Source organism: Chaetodon trifascialis, chromosome 9, assembly GCF_039877785.1.
Source record: "Chaetodon trifascialis isolate fChaTrf1 chromosome 9, fChaTrf1.hap1, whole genome shotgun sequence".
Classification (NCBI taxonomy): domain Eukaryota; kingdom Metazoa; phylum Chordata; class Actinopteri; order Chaetodontiformes; family Chaetodontidae; genus Chaetodon; species Chaetodon trifascialis.
In genome coordinates this window covers 10,350,414-10,369,996 of record NC_092064.1, presented here as the reverse complement: position 1 = coordinate 10,369,996, position 19,583 = coordinate 10,350,414, and the positions used below count along the sequence as shown (strand labels likewise).

Genomic DNA, 19,583 nt, shown 5'->3' with positions numbered 1-19,583 from the left:
TTATCAACCTGGCAAGCTTGACTATGAATCGGAGGGGAGACAGAAGTGGCTCTCCTCGGTTTGTGCTGATATTGGAGTGTGAAAGTTTTACATTTCTTTCAAAGAAATAATACTTTAAAAAAAAAAGAATAAAACAAGCAGACCCTGTCCATCCTTGCCCCTTGCAACATAACATGTTTTTCAGTGTTTGGCTTGAGCACTGCAATATAAAGTTACTTAGAATTATGAGAGCCAGGATTTGAACAATCTTTCCAATCCAAGAACTGAATGCTCCACATTTGCTGCTTTTTGGGGCGATGGATTAGATTTGCTTTTGTTTTCAGCACGTTGTGTTGTGCAACCAACCTGCTGCCGGGATGCAATAAAACCTAAAATTGCTGTCAATAGCCTCTACAGGGATTCTAGCAGGGTACATCTTCCCTCAGAGAGAGCGCTCTGATATTGCAGGTCTCTTGGTTAGACTCAAGGTGGACAAAATGAACCTCACACGGGTGCAGACCATGCTGAAATATTGTACACATACTGTACCGTGACTACACAGAAATACATAAATCATCCGCTCATGTAAGGTGAGAAGATGCAAATATACAGAAATTCTCTTTTAGTAACATTTCTATTCCACAATCCACTTACAGACCACTGTCATGTCCCTTTATTGGTTGTATTACACACAGGCCCGCCACGAACTCGTTCACAGTCACATACAGGTTAGTTAGTACACCAAGTCTTAATCACATCTCATCACGTCTGTGCTCCTGCAGTCAGGCTAAAACTAAAACTGGCCTGAGTTCAGTTTGTGCTCAAACTCCTCATCTACATCCATTAACAGTCAGATACGTGATCCACCCACAAGCTAAGTTACAGTACGTCTGGATTTTGTGCAAATCAAATAAAATGTACCAGTCCGTTTTTTTTTTTTTTTAAACTGTTTTCATTAAAAACTGAGGAAGTCCCGATGGTTTAGTCGACATTCAACTCAACTTGACCGAGAAGGTTACGGTATTCTCCACACCACTGGTCCTGGCTCATCACTGCTCCTTTCACACAAGCTTTTTTTTTTTTTTTTAATTTTTAGTTTAAATTTAATCACAGTTAAGACTGAAAGCCACATGACAGGAGTGGCGACAGGACTCAGTGAGCATGTGTGTTAGTGCTGGAGCAGAGAGTTGGCCTAACACACTACATTTTCAGGACAGGAGATGATCTGTTGACCCCTGTGTGGAGAGCTGGTTTTGAAACACACACATACACACACACACACACACACGCACATACCTGCAAACAGACAGAAGTCACTCATCCAAGGAGGCATTCCACTAAACTTGTTGTATTGGATGTATTGTTGGTTGTAAACTGGCACTGGTCAAGAAAGTACCATGTGGCACCAGAAAGAGGAAACTGACGTCCCTCTCTGGCTGTCTGAGGCTGGACAGCCGCATCACCATATGGCTTCATGGGAAAGGCCTGGCGAAGGCCATGGGAGAGAAAGGAGGAGGCGATTTGATCGTATGAAACAAATGAAGACAAACTTGCCGTTTATATCCGGCCTGTTACAGAGTGTGCTTTGTTTTAAAGTCGCCTGCGCTGCCCTTTGACTCCCATGTGGCCTTGACCTAGACCCCTCCCTTCAGACCCCTGCGGGGCCACTCAGCTCTCATTTCTCCATGAGTGACAGCTGGATGATGCGCTGTAGCTCCTCCTCCTCCTGCCGCCGCCGAAGCTCCGCCTCTTCCTGCTCCCGGGCTGAGATCTCCATGGCGATGCGCAGCTGCTCGTTGTAGCTGCAGGCGGTGGGCTTCTTCTTGGAGGGGGTGGAGCAGAGGCTGGAGGGGGGGCGGGGCTTGTGCTGGGGGGTCCTGGGACGAGAAATAGTGAGGGTCACTCGTCATTTAGAAAAACGTTTAGGTTGCCAGGTTGTGAAAAATCCCTTTTGCTGATGTTTATCCTCCAACTTGACATGCATTTTATTAAATGCAACCATAAAAGACATTATGATAAGTATATATGAAAGAGACAGATTCATGCATTACATTTTTGCTTGTAACCAGAAAAAAGGTGTCTCGAGATTGTTCACCAGGGAAAGAGCTTGATATTGTTTAGGAAACATAATCCCAAAAAAGTGACCCATCTTTGAGGAGTTAAGGGAAATGTTTTGGACAGACATATGGAAAAGTGGATCATTTACATGAAATGAGAAGAGGAGCAGTCTTGTTCAGTGCTTTGCTTATGCTAGAAACTGTTGATCCACAGCTCAAAAGCTATTATGGGGATAAGATCTTTAACTTCTCATTCAGTTACAACAGTCAATACTGCTAATATTTGCCTTTTTATATTACTGAAAGGACACCACAAAAACCTTTAGGTTGAGTTTTTCTGGACAATGTTTTTAGCCACTTTCCTCCTGTGACATTGGTTTAAGTAAACAAGTAGAAAGATTGTGTCAAAAGAGGGAAAGACAGACAGGTCTGTCTGTCTGTCTGTCTGTCTGTCTGTCTGTCTGTCTGTCTGTCTGTCTGTCTGTCTGTCTGTATCCATCCACAAACTGAGAAGATACAGGGAGAAAACACTGTCCAACGATAACTGGCTAACGTCAACAGCAGTACTGTCTACTGTGAAAGCAGGAAACTCCATCCTCCAGTCCCCGGTCTCACCACACACACACACACACACACACACACACACACACACACACACACACACACACACACACACACACACACACACACACACAGAGTAGTGCACTGTAGACAGGAGATGAGAGGAGAATAGCAGGATGGATAAGTGGGAGAGGACAGGAATACAGGATGTGAGTCAGGGATGGAGGGAAAGAGCTGCAGGATGGAAAAAACACAATGGAAGAGTGGAAGACAGTGAGGAATAACAATACATGACAGAAGTGAGGAAGTTTGAGACAATGTGGGTGAAAGAACGGCAGGAAATATCGCCTTTGTCCTGACAATCATTTAGATTTACGTTTTTCTTTTTAGGTTTCAAGCTCTTTTGAAGATAAAAGTCACATTCTTTTTTAACGACTCTATCTGCAGCTCCTGGTTGATTCCTGACAATAGAGCGGCTGGACTTTGAAGGGAAGTGTAGGGAAATGTGGACAGAGTGTGTAAAGTAATTTGCAGAGAGGTACAAACAAAGGGATGAAAAAAACAGAAAAGGAAAATGTGGAATAGTGGAAAGTGGAATAAAAGAAAAAGAGCCCGAAGGTCTGACCTCTCCAGGCGACTCGGGTCACAGGACAGGGGGTGTGTTCCTGGCTTGCTATTGGTCAGCGCCTCCCAGATAGTCACCTGGACACAGAGAGAAGGCCACACGGGAAGTCAGACAGCCCGCACAGGAAGTGGGTAGTGAGAAACATCACAGATAAACAGATGGTGGTGCATGTAAAACAACAGCATCTTCCCTGCAGGCTTTTTCCTGCTAATGTATGCTGGAGTACCTCTCGCTCACAGCAGCCTGGCTTAATTATGAATTATGAATTAACTGAATATAAACTAGATTGATTCTGGCCCTGCTTCTTTAGTACACACACCCAATATTAATACTACTACTGATACCGCTATTAATATTGATAAGCTTGTGTTAAAAATAAAGATTCACATTCTGCCACTACACTACATATGCACATCACACCGTTTGTATTGAAAAATTACGTTCTTACAGCACCTTTAAACAGAAGCTCATTATAGGGCAGTGGCTTAGAAACAAACTGTGCAGTCTGTACTTTATATTGCTTTTGCAGTTGTTTTATATTCAAAGCAGGACTACCAGGCGCAGCAGCCAACCGCCTGCTGCCTATTTCCCTGTTGCCTGCGTGGGAAATACTTTGTGGTAATTTGATTAATTACAAATTTGCAATGGGAATTGGTAATATGCATGAATAAAGCAGCATTAAAAATTGAAATGTTACAGACGGCAAGGATCTTATGCTGGTGAGGCGCTGCTTTCTAATCTAGTCCATATTTTAGTTAATATTATGCTTACATGGTGCACATTCCTGAATAAGTTCCTTGATAATCACAAACTTACTGATATACAGTACACAGGGTAGTGTTTCAATGCAGAAATACTGGTTGGTTTCTGGGTCGCTGGGAGAAATAGGTTGGGTATCTGGGGGGTTCATTTGGGGCCCATGGCTCATTTCCGCCCTGAGGCCACGTCGCAGGTTAATCTGGCCCTGTTTCTACCTTCTGTCCAATCAGTGAGAGAGACTTGACATTCAGTTGAGGTAGGTCACATGACGGTGAATGCTTATGAATATCATGATCTATTCTGAAAACACACATTGTGGTGTTTTCAAGTGATGGAGGCAGCTCTGATATCAAGGACATGAGAGTCCACATGGCAGCCCCTTTAATGCAAGAAATGAACAAAATGCATCCTTACTGTTCTGCACATTCAATGTTGCAAAATTCCAAACAACTGACTGATGAAGACCTTGCAGCTTGAAACGTGACGGTAATTTGGGGGAGTTTGAAATATTCTCTGAGCAGACTATCTCTCTGTTGCCTTTGTCTGCTGCGTTTGTCCTGCACCAAACTGAGGCTGGACGTGCACACAGTACAAAATCTGTGCTTGTTGTTGGCCAGCCAGTTTGATTTCTTGACAAACTATGTAGCTTGTGAAGTCCCTGCCTGCATTTTCCACACAATAAGGACAGAAGAAATACATCTCCCAGGGTTTGAATAACATTTCATGACGCTGACGGTAGAGAAATTAAAGGAAACTATGAATGAACGATATGAAATTTCCACCATACGGTATGTTTTAGAGGATGACAGGCTGTAATGTAAGCTAGATTTGTACAGTAGTTAATGCTGTAATATATGCAATGTCAGCACTATGGTCCTTTAACCCCTGTCCTGCTTCCGAATCAGAGCTGTAATGAAAAGTGCCACCACCTTTTTCATCAGCAGCAGCTCAGGACAGCGGGCTGCTGAAGATGACTGTACAAACTACAGCATAAATGCTCACCTGCAACCTTGCCTCTGTCTCCTCCACATTCTCCTCCCGTATCCGAGCTAAGAAAACTCCGAGGATGTTCTCTGACCTTTCTGACCCAGCCTATTTATACTTCTCTCTCTGTACCTCTGGAAGAAGGCCAAGGACTATCAGGACCTGGATCTCTGGGATTTCAAAAAAGCACCTATCCTGAGGCAGTGCTGAATATAATGGGTCTGGGCTCCACACATTACCAGCAATTTATTCTACTTATTGATTTTACTTCAGTATTGATTGTTTTTATTTTGAAACTGGTCGCTTTTTTTCCAACTTCAGTGTGTCTGCTTAACTGGTCTAGCTTGACTTATTGGTGAATTTACTGCTGTAATTTGTACTGGGTATTTCATAGGGAGAACATGCTGCACCTGAGAATGGATTCAACTATGTGTTTGTCTGCTCTAATGAAAGCTGCAAACATTAGCATGTCAGCATCACCTACAGTAGTTACTACCTGTCAACCAGAGCCAAGGAGCATTTCATTAGCTATTTACAAGAGTTTCTGGGATTACAGGTTGACTTAAAAAGTCAAAGTGTGAGGTAACTTTAGCCGCTTGTTCCAGCTCGTCATCTGTTTTGGGGAATCTTACACAATCAGCAACCCCAGCTGAAGTTATCATGCAAAATAATGTAAAACTGGCAAAACACATTGGTTACATCTCATCCTAATAGCCTCTAATGTTAAAAGTGAAAGTAGTTCTGCACTGCAAAGCAAAAACAATGCAGGCTTTTTTTTTTTGCTTCCGAGTCAAATGTCAGTCAGAGACTGAGTTTTCAATTAACTCATGAAGCTAATGTCAGCTCAATTAGCCAGATAGTTATAGCTTATTGAGCTTCCAGCAACAGTTCAGCCGGCAAAATCAAAGTGGAAGTTAAACTACATATGTGCCATGTAAGGATGGAAAGCTTGACAGGTGTAGCCGCAGTAACCACGGGGTGTGGGGCTTAGCAAACACTCAGTTAAACTAGATTTCTGACAGCAGTGCAGGAGTCCACCTGATCATATTCAGAGCCGGCCTCCAGCAGACTCTGCTGTATGGCAAACTGCAGAAGATCCTCCTCCTCCTCCCTCATGCTGTCTCTCTGTTTGCCTCCTAGCATGGTGTATCCAGGCGGGGCCTCAAACACACATGGGGGAATCTCTCCAGCTCGACACGACACTGCAGCACACAGGGGAAAGGCAAAGGGCAAGAGATGGGAAGGAGTGTTATCTAACCGTGCACAAGACTAAAGGAGGAAAACAGGAAAGGAAGAACAGAACAGTGATTTCTGAGTGACAAGAAGAGAAATCCAAATAAAAATATGTTGAATCAGGTCATTTCCCCCCAAAATATTATTCAACAATGTGTATTTTCACAGGACTATAACTGAATGGAGCGCATTCCTGCAAGATAACATCCAGGATTCCCAGAGAGGTTCCTTCTGAGCAGTCACACAATAAATGATATCTCTCCTCCGCGTGGCTGCAGATTTAAACTTGCCCGCTGGGATTCTGATCAAGTGATAGGATGATGAAAGTAAGACATAATCTGATGCAAAAGAACATAACCCTGCATCCAGCATCAGCGATAAATACCACTCATGGCTCTATCACACAACAGGAAAGTCTGTTTGTGAAATGAAGTTTGACCCAGGATCCGGAGCAATTATCATCTGAAGGAGAAGAAAAGACACAAGAGAAGACACTGCCTATGCGACTGTGTTCTCACTGGTGGAGCTGGAGCTGGAGACGCTGGAGGAGTCGCTCCCCGGAGACGGGGTGTCTGTCCTCGGGGTGTCCCTCTGTCCGTCCCCCTCCACCCCGACTTCGTTGTCGGCACGGACGCCCGCCCCCTCCTCACAGCCGTTCAGGTTGCTGAAGGTGATCCTGGCGTTCAGGATGTGGTAGAGAGGGATCTCTGCAGGGAGCGAGAGAAATGGAGCAGAAGATGACATTTTTATTGTCACTATTAAGCAATCTGTTAACTTCTTGTGTCTTTGGTCTCATCGTCTAGCTAACCAGCAATGTCCTCATATCAATCTTTTTCTGAAGAAGAGGATGAAATCTTTTCTGTCCTTTTAACTCACTTCCTCCCTCAGTCTTCATTGCTTGCCGTCCATCTGCGTATCTATTTACTCACATTTCATTTGCCCATCATCCCCTTTATTTAACCAGCCATCTTTTTAACCTCCCTCTCTCCCTCCTCCCATCCATCTCACTCTCCCAGCTCTCACCGATCTTGACAGGGAAGCCAGGCGGCAAGCGCAGAGTGATGAAGTCACGCAGCTTAGCGAACAGAGCATTCGAGATCGCCATGAGATCGATGATAGGCACCACTTGTTCTGCCAGGGACAGGGGATGAGACTCACACAGCCACAGCTTGGCTTTAAACCTGGAAACAAACACAAACACACACACACACACACACACACACACACACACACACACACACACACACACACAAACAAAGAGTTTGTTCATGAATATAAGCGAATTCAACTCTAACCTAAGTATAATCAAAGCAATTTATGTCTTCCTTCAATACCTTTGACTTCTTTGGCCAGAGGTACACAAAGACAGAAATCTACTCCACAAATGTGTGATACATGTGTGTGAGTGTGTATTTAATATTATTGTCCATGTTTCGTCTCAGGATCTTGGTGGCCAGCTGTCATGGACGGCTGATTTTACTCTGCCTGCATGTGTGTGTGCGTGTCTATTCTCTGCCCATCAGTTTGTCAGCTCTGGCACTCGGTGGTGAGTTTGGAGGGCGACTTCACTGCATGCATGGCCGCCCGCCTGGTTTTCTGTCTGTCTGTGTCACCTCTGGGTTTTGGTGGTGAGCTGGCAGGGGTGGCCGATGTCCCTCTGAGTCGGTGATGAGCCGGGGTTGAAGTATTCCTCGGCCGTCAGCGCAGCAGGGTTGGTCACTGCAGGACATGACATCTGGGTCACCAGGGCCTGCAGGAAGTGAATAATGAATTCTAAAAATGCTGATGTAACTGCATGTTTGAAAGATCATAAAGCTTCTACTGAGCTGAAAAGACTGTTCGTCTAAACCAGTGACTCAACGAGTACTTTAGAAAGTGCAAAGATTTCTGGCTTTCAAAACTGACTTTCTTTGATAAGTCTGTTATGAAACTAAAAAACTCCCCACCTACTGGGATTTCAAGGCTTTCCTCTTACCTGCTGACATTTTCAACAGCTCAATGAAAGGAAAGCTTGAGAATGACAAAGCAGTTTTCCTATTCAGCCATTTCACATCATTACAGTAGATGCGTCCGTTGGTTCACCGCTCTAATTAGTCGCTCACTGTCAGCTGTTAAGGATGACTTAAGTAAACCTGTCAAGGGTAGGCCGCCATTTACTGGAGGAGAGTAGAGGCTGCCTCAGACTTATGAAACAGCAGAGAAATTCTTTCCATGTCGTCGTTGTAATTCCCTCCAGATGCAGTCAATTCATCACAATCAATTTAGGTTTTGGCAAAATTGAAACAAAACAACATCACAGCTTTATTTTAGAGTTGCACAAACTGTGTGCAGACTGCATATCAAAGCAGAAAAAGCATGGGGGTGTGTGTGTCTCAGTGCACAGAGAGGACAGGGAGGCTTAAAGTTGAAAAGAGCAGAGGTGACAGTGAGGGGGAATAAGTGAAAAGACTGAATAGAGAAAGAGGGAGGCATGAGTCATAGGTGCTCTCCAGCAGACACAAATTAAAAAACATAATCAATATTTGAGAGCAGGCTGGAGCCTCTGAGTTACTCTGCAGACATGCTCTGTTGTTGACACAGCGGACTCATACACTCACTGTCCATCCAAAGAGGGGAGACGATGGTGATGACGCTGATACTGAAGAGGATAATTCATTCATGATTATACTGATTACAATCACTATTCTCGCTGTGATGGCTATCTACAAATACCTGCAGAGTCCAATCATAACGTCAGAGCCCATTAATCACAGCTGTTCCCAGCTCAACCGTGATGTTTTCTCAACCCACTGAACAAAACAACATCATCCTCCATTTTAAATTAACACTGGAAAATCACTTCAACGTCTAAATAAAGTGACTCACCCCGTTGTTAGGCCCCATGTGTTGCTCAGCAATCCCAAGGAAGTTCTGCAGTGGAGTCTTCCCACCTGCTCAGAGGCACACAGCAGGGATGAGTTACACTGAGAGAATGCAGTTACACGCGGTCACAATGAACGAACTCAAACTGCGCTGTTAGTCTGAGTTTCACAAACTCTCTCGTGTTTACGTGCACTGCAGAGCGTCCAAAGCTGGATCGAGTTGGTGCTTGTTTATCAAGAGATGATGAAGCATGGGCTCATTCATCTCCGTCTGCACTGTCATTTTGCTCTACAATGTTTTGCTCAAGATAACGTGCTGCATCATATCAAGCTTTGTGTTGTCAGCAGGAAATGAACAGACCTATACTGAACTGAAAGGAATGAATATGGAGTAAATGATGCTTTTCAGCAGCAAGAGGAGTAGCATTAGCCCAAATATGTTAATGAAAATAAACTAGCAGCAATATGAATTGAATGAAACATGAAAAATGGCAACAGCTAAAAGTCCCTACTGAAGACATTTATACTGTATAGTCAGTATATCTGTCTTCAGTGCATCTCTAGACCTGGAACAGCATCTTTGCTCAGTCACATTACAGTCAACTGAATATACACATTATTATTATATAGTACATACTCGATGCACAGCAACACGTGTAGGTTACGGTCACCATCAGACTGTAAAATGTGTTAAAAAATCGAATCTCTAAGTTAATTGAACCACTATGGGATGAAAACCCTCTGAAAATGACAAGTGCTTTGACAAGCCTTTAGGGCTCCTCACACTGCAGCCGTGAGAGAACCACAGTAGGCTCTCGGGAGACTTGTTTTTTGGGAGTGTCAAGCTGTCTTGTTTGGATCTAAAAAATCCCCTACAGAAATGTTTTAGCATATATACAAATACTCTGCTTGGAATAATAATGTGTATCTGATGTGGTTTTTCTACAAAAATTTCTTAAAATACATCTACCCTGTCTTTCCTTGAAACATCCGCAATCTATGAATATGCAAATATCGTTCATCTCAAAGGCTGAACTGTTGGACATAAGCTGTCTCCTACTTAACTGGAAAGTCCACTTTCAGTGAATGCTCTTGAGGGTGCACTGTAGGTTTCAGCTTCCCACAGCACAACTGTATAAGATCCATCTCGGAAACTAGTTGTAATGTCACAAACTCCTGCTCAAAAACCAGGTGTTATAATGAGATTTAAGGTGAGCACAGAGAAACTTCAAAAATATAATATCTAGGAGGAATTAAACTCTCAAAAACTCAGATAATCTGCTTCATTTGGGACTGACTGGGTGTGATTTGACCAGATTTCATTAACACTGAGCAAACAATCCACCAACTGTCATCACATTTTGATTCAAATGCTGCTCAGTCCTGCAACAAGCAGAAAATAATGTGTTCATGTAGGATCCCATCACTCATAGCACTGAGAAAATAAGATTTCAGGGCCTTAAAGAGCCTACAATGATGGCTCCCTTTGGTTTTAGAGAGTATGGGAGCATCAAGAGCTGCTGCTCGGCAAAGAGAACATGACCAGCTTCTTAGTGGCTTGCATTTTCAGACAAGACTGGTGTTGTGGTTGTCCTCACTAACCAGAAACTGAATGAGTGCTAAAAGCAATACAAAGGTCCATCAATTAGGGTTAATGACAGCGGTACTGTGGCGTGGTTTATAAGACAAGCGTCCTCATTTTGACCTTCGGCCAGCTGGTCTGTCTGCAGCTGCTGCCTGACTCAAGATACAGAGTGTATATCTATCTCTTGGTATATAATACCTACAGATTTTACAGTGTTCACAAAATGATGTAAAGTAGCACAAGGGAAGGGCAAATGGAGTGAGTCACTCATTCAGGAGTCAGTATAGCGCGTCCAAGAACACTTCCCTCCTGCACATTAGCAGGGTACAGATGGGGATTTTGACCTGGGAGAGCGAAGCCCTCAGAGGAGCATGTGATGGTTTATCCTGGCTGACAGCGACCGTCCAGAGAGAGAGGCCTGCTAATCCTGTTTGATTTATGATTTGAACCAGAAAACGAGACCAAGTCGTCGAGAGAACGTCCCGGGCTGCCCGCCAGAGCCTCGGGGTGATGTCATCGAGCTCAGGTGAGGGGAGTTACTCATCAGTGACTCTTTTTGTGATCAGACATGTCGTGGCACTTTGGCTGCGGTTTAGAGCGGCACAGAGAGGATCACTGAGAAATGGTGGCATGGTGTTCGTTATGTGCAGCTGTGATACACCTGCACATAACGAACACCATGCCAATGCTCACCTGGCACTGAGGTAGAGTGGACAAATGACAGTGACCTACCTTTTGTCTTGTTCTTGTTCTGGTCTGACAGGTGGTCAGTTCTGGTCCTGGTGATCAGCTCCACATTGGATGCTGCGTACACCTGAAAGAAGAGGACACACTTATCTCTGATTTCTTGACAGTGGCTTTATTTGCTGATTGTTTGGGACCAATTTAAAAAATGTTAGTGTCTTCATTTTTACAGCACAAATGGCCAGTGAGCCACTGCTTACATTTTTCAGAATAAAAGAAAATGAATTTTATCCGTTTTTGTCACTATGCCAAAAAATGTACAAAACCATGCCCCTGTCAAACCATGCGTTTTGTGTATGATTACACCCCTTGTGACTTGTCTGCAGCATGCAGCCAACCTCTTCAAGGTACTGTATGTGTGTAGCAGAGTGCTGGAATTCCTCACTAGTGACCGCAAAAAGAAAATACTGATTAAAAATTGAGCAGGTCTGCTTCTACATTTACACTGGACCGCGGACAAGTGAAAGGAAGAGCTAAAACGTATCCAGGAGGAGAGCGGCTCAACAGGAGTTGTCTGTTTATGTTTGGAACTCTAAATCAATGATGCAGAAAATAGATGCTTTTCAGGCAGCAGTATTTTACCGTAGAATCTGTCTGTGCTTTTAAACCACTAGTGACAGATGGTCCTGGGTGTCTCACACTTGTCTTCTATCGATCCCTCCAGGGGGTCAAGAAAACAAATGGGGTCAAGGTAATGCAAGTGTCTGCATGATACATGAACATCTTTTTTTAAAATTAATCTGATAGCCCATCTGGTCTTTCATGTGTGGACGATTTTTCTAATTGGGCAAAGTATTCATGCCTAATTGTTTTATTTAAATAAATATGATCTTATAATGTCAGTGTTCAGAATTTCATCTGCCACTATTTAAAATGATAGTCCAGAACAAAGGTTTTAATATAACTTTAGGAGTGATTCATTCTCAAAATTATACTTTTTAAGTGGACTTTCAGGAAGTATCAAACTGAGCTCTGATGGCCGTGCTTTCTCTGGACAGTGTGAGCGATCAGTGAGTAACCTGTGCTCTACCTTGGCTTCATATCCATTCACCGTCTCAGTCTTCTCGCTCCTCCAGCCCAGTATGCCTGTTTTATTCCTGCAACAGAGAATCAACACATCCCGTCAGCTCTCTGTGGTTTCAGCTTACAGTCGATGGATAGCGGATTATTTGTCTCGTCCCAAACAATCTGCAGATTTGCACCTGAAAGAAAGCTAGGAATACAGCACACTGGAGAATCAAGCATCATTCCTTGCATTGCAAGTCACAAGCTCAGTTTTTCTCTGTAACATGCAGCCTGAAAACATTGCAGCCATTGTCCTTGTTTGTCATCAGTGAAACCGAAAAACAGTTTGGTCTGCAATTAGGAAGTCTGCCTAGAAGTTAGCGAAGCATATCCCATCTTCATGATCTATTCACATCACTGAACTCCTGTCAGACCAAACCACAGAGTTTTCTGGGATGATTTTCCCATATTAGCAGTTTTATATTTGTTTTAGCATATTTCAGATTTGTCTTTTAGTAGTTTTAGATGATGTTTCCCTCAGGGTGAATTTTAATAACCCTGGGAATCCTCTCACTTTTCATCCAGCACCATGATCATGTCAAATTCTCAAATTTGTCTAGTACTCAAGTTTTGTATACCGTCACGAAGCCAGGAGAAACTTCTTGGATAGGCATCTGATCTCCGTGGGTGGGTATAAAAGGCTTCCATGAAGCCGCTGCAACATCGTATATCACATCTTCACAGCACCATATGATCTTATATTAGCATTACACCCCAATTCTCTGCCTTCATGAGCGAATGCCGGCAAAACTAAGTGCATTCCCATCAGCCTCTGCTACACCTGTGGTCTGTGATAATTAGCTAATGTTAGTCTGCTAACATGCTAAACTTAGATGTAATCATGGTATAAAAAATTACCCACTAAACATCAGGATGCACAGTGACATTTTAGCTTTTAGCTGAAAGCATAGCTGTGCCAAAGTATAGTCTCATGGGGCCAATATCATGGCTGTATACTCTTAGTCCTCTTCTCCAACTCATCCACTGTCAGACAAAACTATGTCTCTACTTAAATTTTTAAGTTATATTATAGCTCACTCACCGGGGGTTCAGTAAACGTCATACCGGCCCTAGAAACAGCAAAACTGCAGTGCTGTAGTTTTTGTGCCTGGCTGCGTAAAGACGTATTAACTCCAGAGGTGGGTGTCCTGTCTGTGGTACTTGACAAAGTGGTTTGCTCGAGAGCATCATAAATAGATTATTGGCATGTAGACAGGAGTGCTGACCAAGGAAAATGCACAGAGGTGACACTGAGATGCAAGTCTGACAGGGAAATGATAACCCCCCACCCCCACCCCCCGCCCAACCACCCACCTCTCCCTGTGCACTTCTCTCTGTTGCTCTCCTCTCCGTCTTCTTGCTTTTTATCTGTTAACATTCAGTTCCTGTCTCTATCTATCACTATGTCTCACCACAGTCTATTTTACTGTGTTTTCTCCTCTTACCTCCAAAACCATCAACTCTGGTTTACGTATGGCGCTTGCTTCTCCCCATAGTCTTGTGTCCCATTTGTCTTTCTCTTTGTTTCTCCCTGCCTGTCTTCTATGTCCTCCCATCTCTCTCTCCGCCCCATCCCTCTTTCTCTCCCTCATTCCTTTCCCTTTAAATCTCTCCCTGCATTCTCTTTCTTTTCATTTGCACCCCATCATTCCTCTCTGTCCAAAACTTTCCTTGTTCTGTCATCCCTCTGTCTTTCTCTCCACCATCACATCAGTCTTATCTCACTACCTGACTGGAATAAGATGGGTTTTGTCCTCTATGCCCCTGTTTGGGCACCCTTCCTTTCCATTTCTGTGTCCATGTCTCTTTATGTGAAACTGAGCTGTAAAACTGTAACGGTCTTTTAAAAAAGCTCCTGAATTGACTGCACACAAGCCACCTGCTCATCCAATTTTCTTCCACCCTTCACCTCAATTCTTGTCCATGTTCCTCCAGTCCGCTTCGGTCTTGTGTGCCTCTTGCATGTCTTTTCGTTCTACTATATGCTTCTCCATCTCCATGTTCACTGGAGTGTTGAGCTTATTTGAAGTGACCTTAGCCTGATTCACACAGCCTGACACGAGTCTGTACCTCACTACTTCCACATCATCCTTACTCCTGGCACATTACTTTGGCATTTGAGCCCTTTGAGCTCACATAAGACACAAAAGATCAAGAATAGAGTATTTTTGGTCAGATTAAAATGCAATGACTTAAAGGGAGCTGATGCAACTTTTGCAGAACAGTGGCCACAGGAATAGAAGATGTTTAGTTGTCAGGGGCTGTGCTATTCTCAGCAGATAAGAGAGACACTAAATGAGCAAGAGTTATCTTAGAAGGATAATTCTCATCTACCTGGCCATGTGTGGAAGACATCCCCAAAATAGAATAAACACAATAAATAGAAAATCAACGGTGGCACAAGTAGGGAAGAGTCACACAGGCAGCAAATTGACTCAGTGAAGTCAGTTACACAGTAATTAGTGCACCAAAATGAGCAAGGGTATGAAATACAACGTATGAATTCAACTTGTCTTTTATAATAGGAGGACTGTGTTATTTTCTTTCAGAAACTCTATAATCTCTAATCTCTTTCAACTACAACACGATTTTAGAATTAATCTAATAAACTTTCAGTACAAGAACATTTCCCTTCGGCTCTGTTGTGGATAGATCAGTAATATGTGGTGTTCAATGAACTCGAGCAATTAGTTCTACATGAGTTTTGTTGTCTTCCCCCACTACTGCTGCTTCTGTGAGTGTTTTCCTACATTGTGTGAAACGCATTTTGACAGCCACCAGAGAATGTGTCTGAACTTGTTCCACTCAGCTGTGGGTTGTAGTGTAGGAGACAGCAACAGTGAAAGAGTGACAGAAATTCACCAGCAACGACAAAAGAGTGATTTTCTCCACTTAGGAGGAAAAAAAAGACCGGAGCACTCAGGGCAGAGCATGTCCTGCGGCTGAATTACATCCTGTTGTACTGAGGCTACTGTTGGTGGAGAAGATGATTATCGTGCTTGTTCTGTTGAGGATTTCATCCTTTGTGATTGTTGAACATGGCTGCAAAATGGTGAGACCAGAAAGAAGCCCTTGCTCTTTGATTCTGAGTGATGTTAAACGAATTGGGATTTGATTTTAGTTCTACAAAAATAAGAAGAAAAAAAACACAGCAGAATCACAAAAATGGGGTATCCCTATATTCATATTCTGTGTGTCAGAATTGTGCCTGACCTCTCAAATGCAATGTTGCGGGTGTCCAGCTGAGTGGTCACCACGGGGGCCGACAGCCTGGCTGCTACCTGATCGTCGCTGGGCTGCACCACCCCGAGAAGGCCCAAACCGGCGGCAGTGCTGCTGCAGGCGCCGCCATTCACCCGGCCAGGTGAGAGCGCCGTGAGGGACGAGACGCACAAGGTCTCGCAGAACACCAGCTGCCTGTCATGGTCGACCTCCATCACCTCTGCGCTGGAATCTGACAGGCAAGACGGACGGGAAGAGACAAACGGGGGCAATGTCAGTGAGTACGAGAGAGGCAGATGAGAAAGTATGACAATGCAAACACGTCTAATGAGGCTGCAAGACACAAACACACATGAGAAGAAAAGTCAAGAGGTGACGATTGATGCAGATGCTGTGGATGGACAGAGAAAATGAAAGAGTAAATTAAGGATCCAGGAAACACAGGAAAGTAACACAGAGAGGGAGAACATTATGCAGAGACACCAAAAAGTCCAGGGAAAAGGTCAGAAGAAGAGGAATAATTAAAAGTGGTGAGAGGAAGACAGATGAAACTAAAAGAGGAACTGGGTGAAACAATTCAAACAGGAGCCAGAGGAGAATTGACTGTGCAAGGAGGCGACAAAGAGGAGGAGGAGAGGGAGGATCATCCTGCAGATACGCAGTCACGCCTGACACAGGATACAGGAATGTGTTTCTTAAAGGCAGCATTGTTCACTTTGGACCTGCAAATTCATATGAATGGCCTGTAAAGGTCAGGGTACACTTGATCAGAACTTGTTATTACGACATATTGTTCGACCACGTCGGAAATCAAAGGTGTTTATAGTCGATACGGGTGTGTATGTTGAATGACCAATTTCAGGAATCCAGTGTTGGAGAGGTGTGGAGGTTTCTGAAGCTACTCCTCAGTTGGACTGGCAGTTCTATTTGAGTGTGCTTGCCCCTGACCAGAGTTATCTCGATACATCTGTTGTCAGACAACCTAATTTTCCACAATCTTGCACTACCACAATAATAACTGAAAGAAAGGTAGAAAGTAAGGAAGAAAAGAACGTAGAGACCCACTGAAAGACAGAGTGACAAACGTGCTTATTCTGCTCTTACAAGCCAATGCACAATTTGGCCACATACCTTTTTTGGGTTGGATTTTTTTGGGGGGGAAATGTGCATAATCTCTTTCTTGCAACGAGTTACGTGAGAAGACTGATATCGCTCTTTTGTCTGTACGGTAAGGTACTGCCAGCAACTAGCTTAGCTAAGCACAAAGACTGGGGGCACAGCTAGCTAGACTCTGTCTAAAGGTAACAATATCCACAAACCAGTAGCTCTACAGCTCTCTATTAGGAGAAGACCTGAAGGCAGCGGATAGGATTTCCAGTTGGATACTATCAAAATCTGTCTTAGTCTAGCTGGTCTCTCTGTTACTAACCCGAGCTTTAAACACACAAAAGTGCTTTAGAAATAAATATATCTTAACATAGGACACACTCACACACACACACGGTAAGTCTAGAGATTGACCTCTGACCTTGTCCCCTGAAAATGAAGCTCCGGTTTCCTCTCTGCCAGGTCATCTGTTCAAAGCCCATCAGGGTGGTGTCAACGCGGAGACACTGACCACTCTTCCAAACTCTGTATGTGTCGCTGGGGCAGATACGAGAGACCAGGGGCACTGAGGACAAACACAGACACACTTCAAATCAAACGGTGCCATTTCTAATAGACGTGCACATTTTAATGCGGCAGCATTTTAGCTGGTGTTTCCATTTGATTCGTGTTGGCAGGTCTTGGGCTCAGTGCTAAATAAATAAACCCATTTCAACAGACAAATTTCAGTAGTTGTATGTAACAACAATGAGTCACATACCGGCTATAGAGACTAATACTGAACATATATTCACTTGTGGTTTTGTAAAGCACTTAAGATAAAGAGCACATGCTGTTTAACTCTAAAACCAAAGCCACACATACAATGTTCTGGGCAGGGAGTGTGTGAGCATCAACAGGAGGAAACAGGCCTCTTCCACCCCAGAGGGATAATATGATTAGATCTGACTGGTCGGTACTGGACTGCTTAACTGACTGGAATGATACAACGACTGACTGGACTCACCCCAGCTTGTGAACTCCCATTTCATCTCCACATAGAAGTCCTGTGCCTGGATAGAAAGAGGCAGAGCGAGGAGGAAGAGATGAGGGTAGAGGAAGACAAATGAGAGAGTAACAGGCATTGATAAACAGGAAGATGGGGAAAGAGAGAGTTGGGGAGATGGAGAGTGATAAATTCAGAGAGAGCAGAAGAAGAGGGAGAGTGAACAAACGCAGTGGAGCTGCTTCACTGTCTGCTCCAAAGATGGGGGTACTGGCACAGAGAAGTGGTGGTGTATGTGTGGGTTAATAATAGAACTGATGGATGGATGGATGGATGGATGGAGAGGAGGCTGATGTGGAGGAGAGCGGCGGCAGACGAAGAACAAAGCGATGTACGCGACGCTTGCAGGTGCGTGTGTGTTTGAGTTCGAGTGCTCATTGTCGTTTCCCAAAATGTGAGTGTTGTGTCTGCTATGTGTGCATGCTAGGGCGTGTGTGTGTGTGTGTGTGTGTGTGTGTGTGTGTGTGTGTGTGTGTGTGTGTGTGTGTGTGTGTATCAGGGAGCCAGCTGGAGCAGAAACACAGGAACACAGACTGTGTGAAGGCAGTTCCTTCTTCTCTGCCACTGTTCTCTGCAGCTCTACTGTTGCAGCAGCTTCAATGCGATCTGCTGCACCTCAACACTTTCCTGTCAGGATTATACCCCTCGACCTTCAGACTCCATCTCTGCTATTGTGCCTTTAAGCACGGCACGCCTTACCCCTTTCAGGGAAAGCGATGACTCAAATAACCCACAAGGTTGGCAACATGGAGATGTGTCCTTTGAGAGTTTCTCCCTTGTCGAATACTAAACAAAGTTATTAATACCTTCAAACAAAACCAAGAATATTTTGATGCTAAAACAACAATGTAAATATGAAAAAGATCTACATTTCAAATGATTTCATCTCTGCTCATGAATCCCCTTGATGAGCCTTTGTAGTTTGTGTATGTATGTTTGTGTTAAGTTTCATGCATGTCATGTTGATGCCTGTGCTCCTCCATACACGCTGTGCGGTCATGGGAGTATCATTTTCCATGTTTGCATCGAACTGACTGCCTGTGTGTGTGCGTGAGGTTTTGTGTGAAATCTCACTTGGCGCAGTCGCTCCAGCAGGACGGGGATGCCCGCCAGTCTCTTGGCAGTCCTCTGGTAGTCACGGTAACGAAGCACTAGACGCACCAACTCCGGATCTCTGGTGCTCACCGCCTCCTGAAGAACTGCAGGAGAGAGAGAGAGAGAGAGAGATGGAGAGTAAAACAGAGCCAATCACTCAGGCTTCATCTAAAATTTATGTACATGAGCAATTTAAGGGGGGCAGCGAGAATTGCCGAAACTGAAGTAGGCCAAAGGAGAAACTGGTACAACCAATTACTGCAGCTCTCCCATCATTCATCAGGCCGTCAGGTTGCTGTTGGTCTTACAGGCTGTTGTACACTTGAACAATTACATAGCAATTTCCTTTCCCTTCCTTTATCTGCAAACATGTGACTAAAGGCTTACACACACACACACACACACACACACACACACACACACACACACACACACACACACACACACACACACACACACACACAAACAAACAAACATTCAAATGTAGGTGGATCCTCATAATGTGATAAGAAAACCTTGGAGTGTAATTTATTGCACCTATTGACAGGGCACAGTAATCAGATTAGGAGGAACAGATCAGGATTACTTAATGATAATCTGCAACCACAGACTCTTTGAAATATTGGTCAAAATAATAAAGACTTCACTTTAAAGTGCCTTA

General features: G+C 43.9%; 1 protein-coding gene across 1 annotated transcript in view; it reads right to left on the bottom strand.

Moving 5' to 3' along the window:
• Positions 1-285: 285 nt before the first annotated feature.
• The window catches only part of ankrd13b (ankyrin repeat domain 13B), a 36,663-nt gene continuing 17,365 nt past the window's right edge, over positions 286-19,583 (bottom strand). Inside the window, exons 3-15 of the mRNA XM_070970515.1 lie at positions 18,902-19,026; positions 17,789-17,834; positions 17,204-17,347; positions 15,667-15,907; positions 12,419-12,485; positions 11,377-11,458; positions 9,064-9,128; positions 7,812-7,948; positions 7,222-7,379; positions 6,717-6,905; positions 6,004-6,167; positions 3,223-3,299; positions 286-1,856 (exon numbers count right to left, since the gene is read on the bottom strand). Coding sequence (XP_070826616.1) covers positions 1,655-1,856; positions 3,223-3,299; positions 6,004-6,167; positions 6,717-6,905; positions 7,222-7,379; positions 7,812-7,948; positions 9,064-9,128; positions 11,377-11,458; positions 12,419-12,485; positions 15,667-15,907; positions 17,204-17,347; positions 17,789-17,834; positions 18,902-19,026 — 1,697 coding nt within the window. The 3' untranslated portion in view covers positions 286-1,654. The remainder of the gene's footprint in view (positions 1,857-3,222; positions 3,300-6,003; positions 6,168-6,716; positions 6,906-7,221; positions 7,380-7,811; positions 7,949-9,063; positions 9,129-11,376; positions 11,459-12,418; positions 12,486-15,666; positions 15,908-17,203; positions 17,348-17,788; positions 17,835-18,901; positions 19,027-19,583) is intronic.